Source organism: Myxine glutinosa, chromosome 13 (assembly GCF_964187855.1).
Source record: "Myxine glutinosa chromosome 13, kmMyxGlut1.1, whole genome shotgun sequence".
NCBI classification, from domain to species: domain Eukaryota; kingdom Metazoa; phylum Chordata; class Myxini; order Myxiniformes; family Myxinidae; genus Myxine; species Myxine glutinosa.
The window spans coordinates 37,640,023-37,658,720 of NC_136273.1; the positions used below are offsets into that span (position 1 = coordinate 37,640,023).

Consider the following 18,698-nt stretch of genomic DNA (forward strand, 5'->3'; position numbering starts at 1 on the left):
GAGGGGGAGAGGTATAAAACATATGAACACTGCAAGGACTTCCAGGAAAGAAGTTGGAATTTCAAAAAAGAGAGAAACACAAACACAAGAGAAACAAAGAGTGAAACAAACATTTTCAGAGAAACATTGAGCTTTGTCAGGATCGAAAGACATATTTCAAGCGTTAGACCAGCTTGTCCGAAGCTAGATATAAAGGTCTGAAGAGAGGGAAGAGGCTGCTGCCTGTATATCTGTAGGATGAGGGATGTCATGGCGGAGGGTGGAGTCATCAGAAACGAGATCAAGAGGATTTTCCAGAGTCAGAGAGATCGTTGATAAAAATTAGGAATAGGACTTGGCCTGGGACCTTTTGTGTCCCAGGAGGAGTTTGTTTTGTTTTGTCCCATTCCTCCTCCATCACCTTGGGGTACTCCAGCCTTGACGGGGAGAGATACGAGGATTCCGTTGAGGGCCACACATTGGTTACGAGAGTAGAGGAAGTAACTAACCCAAGAGTGGAATCAGCCTTGAATGCCATAGGCAGACAGTTTGGAGATCAATGCGGGATGCCATAATGTATCGCTCGAGACATGTCCAGAGAGATGGCCCTGATCTCATGTCTGACATTGAGGGTTTCTTCTCGAGACCCATGAGACTATCTTTAGACACTTTAGTCTCCTTAGACCCTTTAGAACTTTAGACTCCTTTGGACCTCTTCGACATTTAGAACCCTTTCCCGTTATAGAGCCCTTGTGGACCACTTACACCCTTTAGAGTCCTCATTTCAATATACAGACCATACCTTTTCAGCAACCAATGTGCAATCTCCACCCACCTGGAGGCTGGGTACTCTACAAGGTGGAATATAATTTGCATATTGGGTCACTGAATTGATTCGCCAATCAAAACCTGGAATGGAAGCATGTTGTTTATTTGGATTTCGCAACTCTGCACTCATCTTCTTGCTTGTTTGTCTGTTTTTGAACAAGATATCTCAAAACGTTATGGACAGATTTGGACAAAACCTGGTGGACAGGTTGAGTGTGTGGCAAGGACAAATTTATTCGGTTTTGGTGAAGATCTGGATACTATAATTTTTGAAGAGATTCTTAACCAATGAGAGATAGATCCAAAAATGATATCCAGCATGATATTTCCAAACTTCAGATGTGGACTGATTCAGATGAAACTTTGTGGACAGTTTGGGTGTATGATAAGGACGAATTCATTTGATTTTGCTCAGGATTAGGATCCGAATCCGGATACTATAATTTTGAAGTGATTCTTTACCATTGATCAGGCTAAAAACATGATATTGCATGATGTCTCAAAACGTTGTGGACTATTAACGACAAAACTTGGTCCATGAGTTGGTTAGGTGAGAAGAACAAACTGATTAGATTTTGGTTCAGGTCCAGATTCAAATCTGGCCTATCAAGGGGATCCAAAACTTTAAATGTTGAGCCTGGTGTAGTATGCACTCAGCGGAGTGGAGTGCCATTCTAGTTTATGTAATGTGTTCATTTGGGCTGACTTCCAAGCAGCTGGAAGATGACCTAGGGCAAAAAGAGCAGAAAGAGGATGTGCAAGAGCATCCAAGCAGGTTTTTAGGACATGTGAGCTGATGCCGTTCGGTGCAGTTGCACAATCAGAGTCGAGGGTTGCCAAAAACTTCTCCATCTTCCCAGATGCAAAAGACATAGTCCAGAAGCAGTAGGGTGCAAGTGGGTCGGGTGGGTACATGAAGCAAGAAATTGGGGACGCAAGATTTGGAAGCGAACACAGAATTGAGGCATTCTGCCTTCTCACGAGTGGCGCCGACTGCGGTGCCACGAGTGACGTCCAAGTGAGGGGAAGGATGGAAATGGAGCATATTCCGGAGATGGCCTTAACAAGGCGCTACAGGTTTTAGAGGGGAGAGACAAATTTGAAACTTCATTCTTGAGGTTGGACAGATGTTGTTTTCTGTGTCTCCTGAGAGTGGTCACATACTTGGTGCAGGCTTTGTGGAATGATCTGAGATTGCCTTTGGTAGAATTTGCCTTCCAAGAAGAAAATGCCAGTTTCAAAACACCTGCCTTACAAAAGGATTCAGTCTACCATGGGTGGGAAGAAGGGTTAGGATAACTGAAGATGAGATGGGATGAATCTGTGCATGAGAGAGAACAGGTTTCTGTGGAAGAAATCCCAGGCTGAGTTAACATCAGGGGCAGTAGATATGGGAGAATGGTCCTGAAGAGAGATGGCTGCTTGTAGTCTCTGCCAATCTGCTTGAGTGAAATGTCAGACTCGCCGACATTGAGGCAGCTCTCTGAGAATAGCCAGAGAGATGTTGACTTTCACAAATATATGATGAGATTAACCAATTGGAGTGGAGGAAGACCAGGAGACATTTGTGAGAAAGTTAGTCATGCAGCAGTGGTGTTAGTCGTGTGTCGAGTAGAGTCAACCATACTTTTTGAAAAGGTGTGGAGCCAGTTTACTGGAAATTGTGTAGTTTTTGTCAATCAGTAAACCCAAAGGCACACATGTGTGACTGATCAGATCATACAATATGCACACCTTAGCTACAAAGATGGTCTTCGTTTGGCTGAACTGATTGACTTATTATCAGCTGAAGCAAAATATAATTTAATATGTCTAGGATCAACCACCAAAACACGGCAGGACTCGACCAACACCGACCTTCTCATGACGTAAGTGTGCAAAGCGCTACATTGTGCTGCTGACAAAGGGCAGGTCCTTCATCTTAATGATGTGTGGGAAAGGTATGATAATATTGTGTGTGAGACATACTTTTTTGTCTATTAATTACGTGTGTCTATTAATTTATAACGTACTATTGAAATGTACGTTTTAACTCTTTAGACTGCTGAAACCCCTTCGACCTTTGAAAACCCTTTAAGACCCCCAAGATCCTTAATACCCGAAAGACCCCTACAGACAGAGTAGCCAAAAGTCCCTGAGGACCAAAAAGACCCCGAAGACCTAAATGACCTTGAGGACCCAAAAAGATCCAAAAGTCCCTGATGACTCAAAAGACCCAGAAGATCAAAAAAGACCCAGAATACCTAAAAGTCCCCGAGGACCCAAAAGACTCAAAAGACCCAGAAGTCCCTGAGAACCCAAAATACCCCAATGACCCCGAGGATCCAAAAGGCCCAGAAGACCCAAAAGTACCCTAGGATACAAAAGACCCAGAGGACCCCAAAAAAACAAAAATACCCTGAGGACTCAAAAGTCCCTGAGGACACAAAAGACTCCAAAGACCCAAAAGTCCTCAAACACCCAAAATACCCTGAAGACCCAAAAGACCCCGAAGATTCAAAAGTCCCTGAGGACCCAAAAGGCCAAGAAGACCCAAAAGTCCTCGAGGACCCAAAAGACCCAGATGACTCAAAAGTCCCTGAAGACCTAAAAGTCCCCAAGCACCCAAAAGACTCGGAAGACCAAAAAGTCCCTCGGCAGATCCCCCCCCCCCCCCCACCCCCCACCCTCCTCACCTGCTAGTCTGGCGAGCAGGTATGCCCTAAGGTGGTGAAGGCCAATTAAAATATGGTACAACGGAACAACGGGCCCACTAGTCTACTATGATTCCACGGTCCTACTAAAGGAGAAGGACATAGACTAGAGCTGGGACTCGGGCCATTCTTTTGAAAGATTACATTGGGCCATTATTATCCATATCATGGTGTTCTCATTTTACACAAGATCTGGTGGATATTCTTTCTGAAAGACAAACTTCGGTGGATGCCGTTTTAGATAATGACCTGGATGTGTTCTCTCCCGGCTTTGTGTTACATATCAAGAGAATTTAAGCTAAATTTGGAATATGTTGAGTGAATTTATTGTCCATATTGAAATCCAAATATAACAAATATACAATTGGATGTTTTTGAACAAATACCTAAATTTAAATTTTAAAATAGATGAAATAGAAATTATTCTAAAATAGATGTTTAAATTAGATGCTTTTTAAATAGGATAAATCAAAATATATACCTGTGTTTTGATACCTTACACTATACATAGATAGATGTTAACAGTCATGTAAGTTCACTTTTAGAAATCGCTCATTTCACACTTGTGGCACTTCGGGTGTGGGTACAAACCAGTCCTTTAACGCAAAGTAGCACCCTCTGCCAAATGGCAAACAAACATATTTCAAAGTCTTAGTACCCATATTAATCGAATATGATGGTTTGCAAAACTCTCTAATGAGGAGGGGATTTCAGTATCTGGCCCATTGTTGTGAAGTCCAACATGTCTTTTGATGAAACTTGTCCTCTTCACGAAGTCAACTGTTACAATGAAGAAGTTCATTATGAAAAGAGATTACTGTCGACTCCACAACATAAAAGGGTAGATTAGACTAACAATATTGTTATTTTGCAGGTATTGTTTTTGTTTTTAATTATTATTCTAATAAAGCATGACTCACATAGACCAATCAGATCTAAACGCTGTCCATACCTAACCGTGCCATGAGACCCATAGCAGAGTTGCTTCGGTCCAATTTTCATTAAGATCGTGCACTTTGTGACAAAAGCACCAAACGTGGCACAAAAACCCTCTTTGGGGTGTGCAGAACAATTTAAGAAGGGGTGCCAAAAAATCCGACCAGCTTAATGACGTCATAGGCCACGCCCCCTTTTTAACATATTTTGCCATATCGTCCATTTTTTCTTTAATTAAACATGAGTGCATTTTTGCGTTTGCCGCGGAAACGCGTTAAGTTGCTAAATTAAACGCAAATCGAGCGAAAATGTCAGTACCAAGAGTGGATCACGGGTACGTATATGCGAACAAATCTGAGATGGATTTCAATGACTGTGAAGATAGTTTTGACAATGCTGACTTGGTATTTTGGTGATTCAGGTGATATTGCATGTAGTAAATAATGTTGAGCGTAATCTGTTAAAATGAGAGATTTTCTGTCTGGTTTGCAAGATGAATGCTAGGCCTAAAAGCTAGGCCCTAAAAAACAAAACTCAGGCAGGCTACCAAATGCATTTTAGGGGGGTTTTTGTTTTGTTTGTTTTTGTTTGTTTGTTTGTTTGTGAAGAACATTAACAACATATATTATATTTATTAACTACATTTTCGAACTTGCCACCTTTAGCCCGAGTAAACCAGGTCATATCACATTTGAAATAATTAATACACTCTTTTCTACCTAGTACAAAATGGACTGGGAATCCTGTGTGATCTGCCAAGAAGGTACAGGCCCTTTGAAATGCCCTGCAGACAGCCTTCAAAGTAATGGACTACAAGTCTACTCAACTTTTTAAAAGTTTGTTGAAGACTTCAGAGAAATTCAAGCCCTGCCTGTGGTGATTGATTTCAAGGGAGAAGGAACAGCTGAACAATTCTTTCAAAATCATGCCAGATGGCATAAGGTGTGCCATCTCAAGTTTACTCTTTCCAAGTTGCAAAGAGCAAAAGACAGTTTGGAAAAAAGGCGTCGGGAAGATATTGGTCAACAAGAGGGAAGACCAAGGAGAAAGGAAATCGAAGTGCAAATCAACTGGGAATACCAGTCAAGGCTCGTGCATTTTTTGCTCAGGTTTTTTTTTTTTTTTTTTGTATACTGAATCGAGGCTCGTGAAAGAGCTAACATTTATTTCACAAAAAAATCAAACAGACAAACAAAATATATAAAAAGAGGGAGCGGAAGACAAGATGGGGAGAGAAGGGGAAGCACACAAACACAACATTTGAGAGCAGGGAGATGTGTGGGAGGGAGAGGGCTTGGGGGGAGGAGGCGTGGGAAGGGGGAGGGGGTGGGAGAAGTATAAAACACAAGGACACCAAGGACTTCCAGGACAGTAGTTGGTATTTAAAAAAAGTGGATTTGGGGTGAAATTAGCGGGGTTGGAAAAGATCAATGTTTTGGATGGGGGAAGATAAGAGATGGTGGTGAACAGCTGTTTTGAAGACCTGGAGGGTGCAGTGGGATTGAAGAGAGTGAGGGAGTTTGTTCCAGAGGCGGGAGAAAAGAGGAATGAAGGAGTGAAGGTGAGCAGAGAGTCTTGATTTTGGCAGTTTAACCATAAGAGGATTGCAGGCAGATCTTGTGCGACCTGTAGGAATATTTGGGGGACAGAGCCCAGAGAGAGCTGGGGGGGGCAAGGCCAGAGAGGAGTCGGTAGAAGACGGAAAGACCACCAACCTGCCTGCGGTGAGAGAGTGAAAGGCCCTTGGAGTTAGCTTCATCGCGGGAGATTCCAATGATTCTGAACGCTTTGGTTTCAACAGCGTGAAGACGAGCTAGGTGTGAGGCAGGAGCACCAGCCCAGAGGGGAGAGCAGTATTCCATTGAGCTGCGGATGAAAGCCTTGTATGTGGTGAGGAGCTCAGGTGTGCCAAGGAAGGACTTCGCACGACGGAGGATGCCCAGTCGGCGACTGGCTTTGGAGGCCAGATTTGAAATGTGGTTTTCCCAGGAAAGATCATGGCAGATAGTGAGACCCAAAAGCTTGAGTGACATTACTTCTTGGAGAGGATTATTCAGAAAGTGGATGGGAGGGTTGTCCAGTCGATCTTTTCGGAGAGACATTGTAAGAGTGTGAGATTTGTCAGGATTGAAAGACATGTTCCACTTGTTTGCCCAGTCTGTGATTTTGTCCAGGTCTGCAGAGAGTGAGGAGGCTGCAGACTGCCAATCTGAGGGATGAGGAATGGAGCGACAGAGAGGAGAGTCATCAGCAAAGAGATAGAGAGGATTTTCAAGAGAGTCAGAGAGATCATTGATGAAGACCAGAAAAAGCACATGGCCCAGAACACTGCCTTGGGGAACTCCAGCCTGAACAGGAAGAGGAGATGAGAGAAACCCATTCAGGGCCACACGTTGACTACGACTAGAGAGGAAGTCCGCCAGCCATGCATGGAGATTTCCATGGATACCAAAGGAGGAGAGTTTGGTGAGCAGAGCGGGGTGCCAAATAACAGGCAACTGCATGAATGTGCTGCTATGAACATGGACCAAAATTTAAGGACGATGGCAAGGGAACTCAATGATACAACACTTCTGTCTAGGATTTCTGAAGGTGATGTAGTGGCAATTGAAGCCAGGTATTATTTCGAGTGTCTGACAGCTTACAGAAACCGCTACAGACGCGTCCAATTAGCTAGTACAGAGAGTGCCTGCAATGAACAAAGTACTTGAAGGCCAAGCATTTGCAGAACTGGTATCCGACATTGAAAGTTGTGTAGAGGATGGCAGCTTCATCCTTAAACTCTCTGACCTGCATGCGCTCTATGGAAATCGTCTAAAGCATCCAGGTGTTGAAAAGGACATCCACAAAACAAGAATGAAGGTTCGCCTTTTGGATCACTTCTCTGGTGAATGTCAAGAACAGTTTGATTGCAAAAATGTACTGCTTGTCTTCAATGAAGGTATGAAAAATCTTCTAAAGGAAGCTATAAAATTCTGTGATTTTGAAGCAGAGGTTTTGTCAATGGCTAAAGTGGCAAAGCTGATTAGAAGAGAATGTGCCGAATGGAACTCTTTCAACTTCACAGGTAGTTTTCCAGCTGATTGCCAGGAGAACTCTATACCCACTAGCCTGAAGTGCCTGGTTTCTATGCTTCTTTACGGGGTTAATATGAAACAACAGGATGCCGTGAGTCCCAGGTTTGCCTAACTGTGTCTCAGCTAATTTTCTTCAATACTAAACGCAAGACTTCAGCCTCCAGCAACACCCGACATTCCAAGGATCGAGAGCCCCCTCTGCCACTCTATGTAGGACTGAGCACCCATACACTTAGCAGAAGGAAGAAAATGGTGAATACCTCATGCAGACAAGGTATTAGTGTTAGCTATGATAGGGTGATTGACATAGAAAGTCAACTGGCAAGTGCTGTCTGCAGGCGCTCTGAGGAAGAGGGCTTGGTCTGCCCTCCCATTCTACAGAAAGGCCTCTTTGGCCTTTGGACCACCAGTCTACAGCCACAACAGAATGCTCCAGCACCAGAGGGGTCTTTGGTTGGACTATAACTGACAGCACCTAGAGCCAGTCTGGACCCTACTGCCTGAAGCATCCAAGGCCTGTAGAGAACTGCTAAAGTGTGGCTGCAAAAAGCTGCCATTATGCTCAGCGAACTGCAAGTGTCACTTAGCAGGACCTTCTTGCACGGGTCTTTGTTATCCATGTCGTGGAACTTGTAGGTCCATCTAAGGTTCTAAGGTTAAGGTAGATTCTAGTGACTGTCAGGCATTGTTCAAATGCCATTATAAGTATGTACGTTTCCAGATAAGGAATGTCATAGAAAAAAAGTTTGTAACGTACCTACTGAAATGACTATACGATATCGTCATGTGCATGCAAGAACGTCATAACTAAATAGCTAGCTGCCTTTTGTCACTTTACTTTTTCTATGTTTTTGGTCAGCGGTACTTGAACCATGTCATGGGTCATTGTCTTGTGCAAATTTCAACACTTGCTAATGGTTTATGGATTCTTTCTTATACACATGTTTCAAATATATAACACGAAACAGCTATTGCAGATACGACCTTCCTGCACTCAAACAATGATATTATGTCCTCGCTTCTCCTTGCAGTTGACACAATATTTTTGTTCTTATAATCACATTGTGCATGCCATTAGCTGAAATTTGATACCAAACGTAGTATGTTTAGATTGACATACCCTTCCACATGACCTTAAGTGACCTTTAGTGACTAATAGATACCCTCTGAAGAAAAATAATACATTTTAAGAATCTTTATGGTAATGTACATGTCATGAGCTTTAATTTGATACCAAACTTGACATGTTTATATGAACATATTATGATGACATAGTTACATTATATAAAAAGGGGCGTGGCCTAAATGACGTCATTAACATGTTCGGATTTTTGGTCACCCCTTCTAGGATTGTTAGTTGGATCCCAAGGAAGGTTTGTGCCAAGTTTCATGCTTTTGTCAGAAATTGCACAATAATTTTGCTTCGCCACCCTGCTACCATGTGTAAAGCAGTTAGACAGTAACAGTTGTAGTGGTCAAATATGGTAACATTTTCCTTTGAAACTCAAAAAGACAAACAACTGGCAAAATACTGCAAGTACTTAATTTCATGGGACAGGAAAAGATCCGAGTTTTTTCTCCGAATTTACAGCCAAACGGGCATGACTCAGACTCGGCTCAGAAGCGCAACTGGCCTTGTTCGAGTTTGGGTACAGCACTAGAAGGAGAAATTACAGTCACAGTCACATTCAAGGAAAAATTACAGTCACACCTCGGTAACACTTTCACCTTCTTTCAGCCTATTGATAGATGCCAGTTAGAGAGAAAAACCTTACTGGTTCCTCCGAAGTGTGAGGATACTACACTACTACAGTCTTGTGAATAACATAAGAAACTCAGGAGACTGATGAAACACTGACGATGCCTCAGTATGTACCTGAAGAAGACCCTATTTTTGTCCCTTGGGGGTTTAGCTTTGAATATTTGCGGTGACATGATGGCAACTCCAGGACACACAGGTTTCGCTAAGTGTAGGAGAAGCTATGTCGTGTATTCCAAACAGTCTGTATATGTTATTGAGAATGATCTATGGTGGGCATGACGACAACGACAACCAGATGCTACACTTAAAACACTTGAACCATCCTCGAGACTACCTTAACTGTTCCTTACATCATGGAGGAACTGTATCCTGCCAATATCAAGCCTGACAAAAGTGAACCAGTATTCCCAGCTCCTCTTGACCAAGTCTGGTTCAAGTCACCTGCAGAGAACACTGAGTGTGTTAAACAAACCTGAGCAACTGCCTGAGCTTTCTTCCTTTGTCGTCAAGAGTCTCCGAATAAATGGTTGCACAGTTTTCAATCAATCAGTCTGGACTGGACATGTTGCATGAGCTGGACACATTGAACACAGTTGTAAGGAGATGCATGGCAATATCCTCAGATTATGGACAGGAGCATCCAGTCATCACAGATTTACAGTAGACCAAGCACTCTACTGAAAAGTGATGGAATTGAAGTGGTCTATTGCAGAATACCAGAATAAATTGATTCCACGCCTCAGTGGTCTCCACTTTGTGATGAACTATTTGAAGGCTGGAGGAGATCACATGGATGTATCTGGCTTAGCTGAAGTGTGGGTGGAGAGTGGATTGCTTGGCCAGGGTACAGTGGAGCTAATTCTGCTGGGAAGGCCGACAACAAAGTTATGAGGTTTGTTATGAGGGCTCACTAACTCACTGTGCAAGCATTATGGTGCATTCTGATGCCAAACTGTATCTCCTTTTGCACCAAATGTGACGTAGAATGTCATGAAGAGCTATCAGCGATGGCTGCTGATGGAAATCCTGAAACAGTTATAGACTTGATACCACTCCTGAAGCAGGGACAATTTCGGAAGATGCTCAGTGATTTTGCCAAAAGTAAATCCACAGATGTAAATTTCACATTCTGGTGGAATTACATGCAGATTATCTGTGTATTGTTAAATTATTCACTCTACAGGAATAATGTTTATATTCGATTGAAATCGGCTTTTTTATACTCTATTCTAAATTATTCAATCCAGCGGCTGGATTTGGATGGGCGACCTGATCTGGGTAGAGTCCATGTGGTATGATACGTCTTCCACTTCTTAATGATGCATTTCATAATACTCAAAGGGAAAATGAGTGACGTTGAAATCTTCTTATATAACCCTCTCCTGAACGGTGTTCTCCACCACTTTATGTCTGACTTCTTTGGAAAGCTACTTGGTCCCCATGTTTTCCTTGTTTGTTGACCAAGTGAGGTGCACCTTGAAACTCCTTCGATCGGTGGGGGAGCTTCATTTTTAAGTTAAACTACTGCTTACATACAGGTGAAACCTTTTACACTTATTCTGTAACCTTTCAAGCAAATAATTTGCCACTGAAGTGATTTAGGGTTATTGAGCCAAAGGGTTTGAATACTTATGCAACTGAGGATCATCTGATTTTCTCTCTTAATTTAACTTATTCATATTTTATCTGCATTTTTTAGTTTTATTGCTTTGGAGTAATTTGTGAAGCCTCTATTTGTTATGTTTTATTTGAAAACATGAAATAAGCTCAAAATCTGAAAAATTGCTACAATGATCACGACAGCACCTGCAGTAATTAAACAATGACTGTATTGAAACAAAAGGTACAGTAGCAAATGTATGGGCAATATTCACTGTTATAGTCGGTCGGTCCGAATCCACATCCGCTTACAGTAACCCTTTGACGTTCATGGGTCTCCTCTTGGACTGTCCAATGATGCTTCGGGACACCTCCGCTTGTCGCTCTTTATATACAGTTCGTTAATCACTCCACGCACCTTTTAACCACGGCACGGTAGGCCTTGAATTCCTGCCCTGCATCAAGTTGCACGAAGAATCCACCATGCAGGCCTTGTCAGTATAGTCAGAGCTCAACGACGTTCTCACACTCCTCTGGAGATGTAAGTATTCCACCCGACACACAGTCCAAACGAGTTATAATATACTGGCAAAACTTGCACATCAAATGTGACTGGAAACCGTATTATTATCGCTTTGCAAAATCACCCAAGCAGCACCGCACCCACTGGGCTCTCCTCCGTCCCCTCGTTTGCCTCGTTTTCCCACGCTCCCTTTTTAACCAATCGGCAAGCGCCACGGAACCATCACGACATCTCAACGGTATTCCTCAAACATTACCCAAACATTATTAATCAAACATTATGACTTCCTTGCATTTTGAAAACATGAAACAAAGGTTCCCTTATCTGGCAATCCCACAATATAAATGAACTATTTCCTAAACTAAATAATAACACCACGAAGGCAACAAATCATGCTTCCGCTTCCGGGTCATCCATACAGGTTACGTAGACACTTCAAATGATCGAATTTATTGCTCATTAACTAATGACCAGTCTATTTTATGCATCACCACCTTTTATCTGTCAGTAACCAGAATTAGCATGTAACTTTAACTGCTGTAACCATGACTCTATATATACCACAATCCATGTTTTAACTGGCACTGATCATGTATACTGAAAAATGCATTTTAACTGACAGTGACAAAGGCATGTTCTTTATTTAATCAATTATTTTAATACCATGCTGCAGTACTATAGTGCAGTGATTTGTATATTTCTTCAGTAAAACTAAATTATAAAAAAAATTCTTAATTGTCAGAAAAACTCAAAATTCAGCTTGGGAGCATGATTTTGTGATTCAGCATGTTCATTGTTCAAATTATGTTAAAAAGTCAGGTTCCAAACTTCTGCCAAAAAATGCTCCGAACAGTTGCATCTATGAGAAAACAATCCTGTCTCCAATGTTTGCTAACCGCCGTGGCAAAAGGTGAAGCGCTGTTTCGGGCATGAGCCCCTCTTCAAAGTGAACAGCTCTGTTGCTCTTGCATCGACCATGAAAATAAATTGAAGACCAAAACAAAAAGTTGTGGACAAGCCATTACTTCTTCTTCTTCTTCTTCTTCCTTTTTAAGAGCCACTATTATCCCACCTTGTGGGGTCAGCCAGGGAAGGTATGACCCGAGACTTCATGAACCGGCTGTCCAGGCCTGACGTTTGACTAGTTATGGGTAGTTGTTTGACTGGTGATAGCTCACCTACCCTTTGCAGAGGACACCATGGGATCTTTAACATCCACCGACTAATGCCAGCAGATGGGACGCCCAGTTTGGCATCCATCCGTTGGATGGCACACCCATTGATGAATCACCCTGCTTCTGAAATGCCGGACTGACAGTTTATAGCCAGGTCAGGAATCAAACCCAGGCTAGATGGTCTTAGAGGTGAGTGTGCATATCTCTAGGCCATCCTGCCAACCTGTTTGGGGACAAGCCACTATTATGACAATATCCATATCATCTTCAAGATGTCTCCCACATGTCTAACCTTGCCCTGCAAATGGTACATGTTTGAGTTTTTCTATCAACATCCAACTAAAGATTCCATTAAAATGTTTGTTTCGCATTGCTTGATCTTAAAGGATGTTTAAACGTAAAACGATGCCAAACCGGTTGCTAATCGGAGAGACTTTCTTGCCGTGGTTTGTGTTTTTTCCATCGGGATCACAAGGACGAGATTGTTTTTCTTGTCTGTGCCTCACTTTATTTCCTGTTCGTCGTGTTCCACAGCCCCAGGATGGGTACCGCACAGTGCAGCACTTCCAGTACGGTGGCTGGGCACAACGGAAGGAAGTGCCTCCATCTGATTTGTCATTCCTGCAGCTCGCGGCGGCCGTAGACAAGTGGCAGGAAGAGTACAGCGGCGATGGACGTGTCCTCATCCACTGCCTGTAGGTTTGCTCGTCCTCAGCCGGCCGATGCGTTTTGAAGTGTGTACCCTCGACGTGAACACGTGCGGACCAGAATATGATAAAGATGAGGCACATGCAATGTGTATCACTGTTACTCCTGGCTCCACCCTACACCCCACAAACATTGTGATGTATCGGGAATTGTCTTGTCTGTATGTTACAGGACCTAATCCATACAAGAAAACTCGGGTAGACATTTCAATTCTTCGGTGTTATACTTGCAGCTACCATTTTCCAAAATGGCGAATATGTCTCTGTGTGCACACACTTGAAATCACAGGAACTTTTGCATTTGAAAAGTATATCTTTGTGTCAAAATATAGGTTTTTGGGGTCAAGAAGCTCACATGTAGCCCTATCTATTTGAGTGGAGCAGTTATTAACTATTTTTTTTTTCTCTTTATAGGATCTAAGGCTCAGACTGAGCGGCCACAAGGACACACACACATATCTCACACACATGGATATACAGACGAATACATGAAATACAACACAGGACTGTTAGATGAGACAAACAGACACTTAGCTTTGGGGAAGTACCCTCGCTCATTCGAAGCTCTTCAAAGCCTTTTCTAATTTCTTAACAGATAGATAATAAAACATAAAATTTTAAACTCTATTGCAGCAATTTTGACAAAAAATTATATTATTTATTATAAATAGAAATTATATATACATACATTATAATATTTTCGAGTATATATATACGTGGTGACAGCCCACTGAGCTGTTGAGTCTCCGGAATAACCTCAGAAATTTCTCACACAGACAGCTCACGTGTCCTAAAATCCTGCTCTGCAGCTTTTGCACATCCAATTTCTCCCTTTTCAGCCTGTCATTTGTGCTAGGTCATCTTCCATCTGCTTGGAAATCCTCCAATATCACTGCATTATATAAAAAGATGCAAAAACTGATCCTCTTACAATTCAACTATTACAAATTTATTATTACCAATAATTACAATTTCAAGTGTAAGATTATTTGTAATTTATTTTGTGTGTTCATTATATTTCAAAATGTTTTTTTTTTGTCAAAAGTGCTGCAATAGAGTTAAAGTTTTGTCTATTAATAATTATTTCCCCCCTCTCTCTGCTGATCCTTTTGTCCTGTTCCATTCCGTGTACTAGTACTAGCTCTTCCATGAGCCTCGACTATGTATACAAAAAAAAAAACAGCATGATGTCACTCATAATATCCTGTGCATTTTCATCTTGTTTTAGTTTTGAAATTGTGTTATTCACACAAAGTCAATAATTTATCCGGTCGTTGTCTGAGACTTCGATTGTTGTAAAAGTCTGTCCACTTCATTGGTGGGCACCGTTCTCCACAGCCGTGTTCACATGGGGCACATGCCGATGATCAACTTCTTCAGTTGTGCCAGTGAGCAAGAGTATAATTTTGCAGTCATCTTTCAGAACTATTCCACTTGCAATGACTTGGAGCTTTGTTTGAAGCTATGCAGAACCTGCTCATTGTAGGCAAATAATTTAAATTGGTTTTGTCAGTTGATGATGATGATGTCCAGAACTTGTCCATTTGGATAGAGATTGGCACATCAGAATGAATGCGGGAGTCATTGGGGTGGTGGGGGGGATTAAAGCGGGCCGAACTTTGATCCCCCCCACCCCCCCCCCCCCCCCACCCCCAAAATAGGCATTTGCCACACACGATTTCCATGAAACTTTACCACAACATTCATCAGCCATAACTTAACAAAGTTTGCTCACATCAACTGACAACATCAAGTAATAATAGACATTCAACAGTTTATCATAGCTTCCTTTTCTCGCTCTCTAAGAACTTGAGATGACATCATCACATAATCTCGTGTCCAGACTGGAGGTCTGCGAACTCTGCCATCCCGGCCGACCGGCTCAGAGGCTTGAGCTGGTGGTGCGGTGATGTCAGGAAGGAGTGGTTGCTCGGTATCGTCTCTTTCATGCCCTTGACAGGCAGATGCTAAATGAGAAGCATTCCAGATCCGTCCATCGGACATTTTGTATGTGTGAGATCCTCTTCACTCCATAACTCGGAGAAGCGCTGAAAATTTGCATGTTTGGAGTGCCAGGTGTTCATGCTTTTTGTCTTGTTTTTCGGTTACCGTGATGCTGTGATGGAATGCAGGAGATAAACAAGTAGTTCTGTTCACCCTCCAAGCAAAGATCTTCGCTCTCTTACTACAGGTGGTTTCAAATCTTCTCATCCCAGACCATGAGGCCGATGCTTTCAACCCTCCCTTGTCACCATTTTGTTGTGTCGTAAAGTACTCCAAGAATGAAGAATTCAGTAATCTCCAACAGTTTTATTCAATCAAACATCGAACGCACGTCCCGTTCTAATCCTCTCCACGCTCCGTCCTTTTCCCGGAACTCTCCTCCTCTTGGCCACGCCCCCCTCTAGTGTACCTTCTATGCACGACACCACAAGTCTGCCTGGTACATCTCACTCCCACGTGAATTTATAATAGCTGGCACGAGGTTTGTGTATTTTCACATCACGAAGATGTCCTTTGTCTAAGAGTCGGTAGCCATTGCTCAGTTAGTAATGATGCACAGCATCTTTCCAATTCCAGCCGTTCTTTAAATAAATCACCAAGCCTGCCATGATCACAGGAAGAAGTCAGCAAAGTAAAAGTCAGTTTACTGGCAGCGATCCATTGGGGGTTTTGGTAGAATGCGCCCATCTACGATCCTTCGGATCTTGCACCAACCCACGTCATTGGGAGTTTTTGCAGTACGGAAAGCTCTCAAGATCTATGGGCGAGCAGTGAAAGTTATACAACTTTTCCATTGTGCAGAGGCACATGCCTTTCTCTCAGGTGCTTTTCCAACTATTTTTGGCTTCTTTTATAAGGTTTGTGAACCATTTTAGGTAGCAATCATTATCTTGTGCACACGGAATATGGAAACATGCTCGAATAAACATTGCTGGCTGCTAAGAGGTTATGTGCATGCACACCGAGCATTCTGGGGTGGATTAGGTCATTTCGAAAGTCCCTTATTGTAGCCCAAGATCTTTGGAACTTTTAAGTTTTTGAGAAGTTCCGGTGCATTTTACAGACTTACGATGATAGTCCACAAATTTGCACGGTAGATTAGATGTCAGCTTGCGAATCCTTTTCTTCTTCTTCCTTCTGTGGCTCTGACGTTTGGTTTCCTGCAGGAATTTCACCAGAAGAATCCTGAAACAGAACCATTGCTGTGTCATGTGTGCCAGCCATGCCAATTAAGAGCGGCCTTCAAAGTTAAAGTTATCAAGAGCTCCAATGGTAAAAACAGTGCTGTTTAAGTGATTTGGAATAGGTGTACTGTTAGGTCTGCACAGTATTTAAGCAGATGACAAGTTTCGGCTTCTCATAATGTCAGCATAGTATGTCATCATAATGTCATGGACTCTTAATAATAGTTAAATAACTGCTCAAATCAAATAGGTATGGCTATATGTGAACTTCTTGACCCCAAAAACCTATGTTTTGAAAGCAAAAAGTATTTCATAAATGCAGTACTTCCTGAGATACCAAGTGTGCACATGCAGAGATATTCACCATTTTGGAAAATGGTGGCTGCAAATATAACATCCTAGAGATTAATTATCCCACCCAAGTTTTTCATGCATGGTAAGTACTCCAACTCGTACAGACAATCAAATTCTCTATACATGAAAGATTTGTGAAGGAGGTGTGGGGGAGAGGCATGGGGTATTGGGCAGAGCCATGATTATTTCTATAAATCAACTCGATTATCTCTCCAAGTACAAGGGACGAGTCAATTTTTAATCTTTGTCCTTGCCCTGTACATTTAATTAGTAAAACTTTTTTTTACCCTATTTCTTTGGTTAGGGGGCAATTTGGACAACACAGCTTCTTCATAGATGACGTTTTAGTGCCCATCACAGGTTTCCTCAGTCATCGATGGCATTTTAGAGTGATGTAACAAAATGGAAAAGTTGTCTTTATTCCATTATTTACACTAGCAATGTCAATAATATCGTCACTTGGTGTGTTTAAAACAGGGGCCTAACTTATTTACACCTTCCTCATAACAGGCATTTTTATGTGTGGAGCTGGTTTTGCTCGGAGAGCTGAGCTTTTGCCTTGTATTCTGAATATTGGTTCAAATTATTAATCCCTTTAATACGTGTTTTGGAAGAATTATCCATCTCAGGGAATGCTACTCAAACCTGCTATGGGATAGAAAGAAAAATGATTATAATAATGCAGCGTCCAGGGGCACAACTAGAACCTTTCGGCAGGAGGGAAGGGTTGGGGTCCACGTTATCTGTCCCCTATAATTTTGCTACGGGGGACAACAAAATGATGAGAAGGGGACAGGATGGCTGATCCCTCATTGGCCAAACTATAGATATTGTAATGTCTGCAAATAGGCATTCTGCCCCACGCTCTTCTTTACTCGTAATAATTTATGTTAGGGAACAGGTGATAGGTGCTGTGCTGTACCCGAACTGAGTTCTGAATTCAGACTGTTGCCGAGCGAGATCCGAACATAGTTTTTGCTACCGAGTCACAACCCTAGGCACGCTTGATGATGATGACCACTCCTTTTTGCATCTTCAGATGCATTGGGCTGTTTCTAGGCTATTGGGCAAAGTCTTGTACGGGTCGCCACTCTAATGCAGGATACTCAAATGGCTCATTCATTGCGGTAAGCTGATACTCATTTTGCTGACCTCGGAAGGATAACAGGCCGAGTCATCCGATGAGATGGACGGAGTGGGTCTTTATCGAGACTCGCAGGACAGTTAAGTTGCACCTGGTTCGGAGTTGCCTGGGCCCAGGGAGCGCACAGTTAACGCTCACTGACAGCTTCTGAGAGATGGAGCACTTGGGAAGACAATTACAAGCACAGGGCCTGCCGATTGCTCCAGGACACACCTTTGGCGACAGAGAAATAGTTTCATTCTCCTCTGGACTCACTCCGGCGAACACTCATGAGTATTACGGAACATCCTGTGACCTAGTGCTGCCTTTCAGATCGAGTGGCCAGGCCACATATAAAAGCCATAAAGAGACAATCTGACATTAAAGCACTCCTCTCTAAACTCCATAATGGCTGTCCTATTGCCATCCATTTTCCTAACAAGTACTGGACTTTGCAAAGTGCCAGAACGGAAATTAATTTGATTTATTAAGTGTAGAATGGCCACAATAACCTAATCACAAAGGGGACCTTCAGGCTATTAAGTGGTTCCATAAAAGCAAAATGTGGTTAGTACGAGACTGTTTAAAGGAAGGGACAATAAGTGCGATTAATAAGCCCAAGGACAGAAGATAATTGCTGGAGTTGTGGAAATACGGTGTCCTGGCCAGGTTAGATGAGAAGTGACCTCTGTGTTTGAACGTTTATAACATCAAGCCATTTGTAATTTGATTCCTGTCCAAACATCAAATGATT

At 42.4% G+C, this 18,698-nt stretch overlaps 1 protein-coding gene across 4 annotated transcripts in view; it reads left to right on the forward strand.

Annotated features, from left to right (window-relative positions):
- The window catches only part of LOC137438851 (receptor-type tyrosine-protein phosphatase kappa), a 493,330-nt gene that overhangs the window by 470,348 nt on the left and 4,284 nt on the right, over positions 1 to 18,698 (forward strand). For all 4 annotated transcript variants that reach the window (XM_078767331.1, XM_078767333.1, XM_078767332.1 and 1 more), the window contains one exon: positions 13,107 to 13,267. In XM_078767331.1, the coding sequence (XP_078623457.1) occupies positions 13,107 to 13,267 (161 nt within the window). The remainder of the gene's footprint in view (positions 1 to 13,106; positions 13,268 to 18,698) is intronic.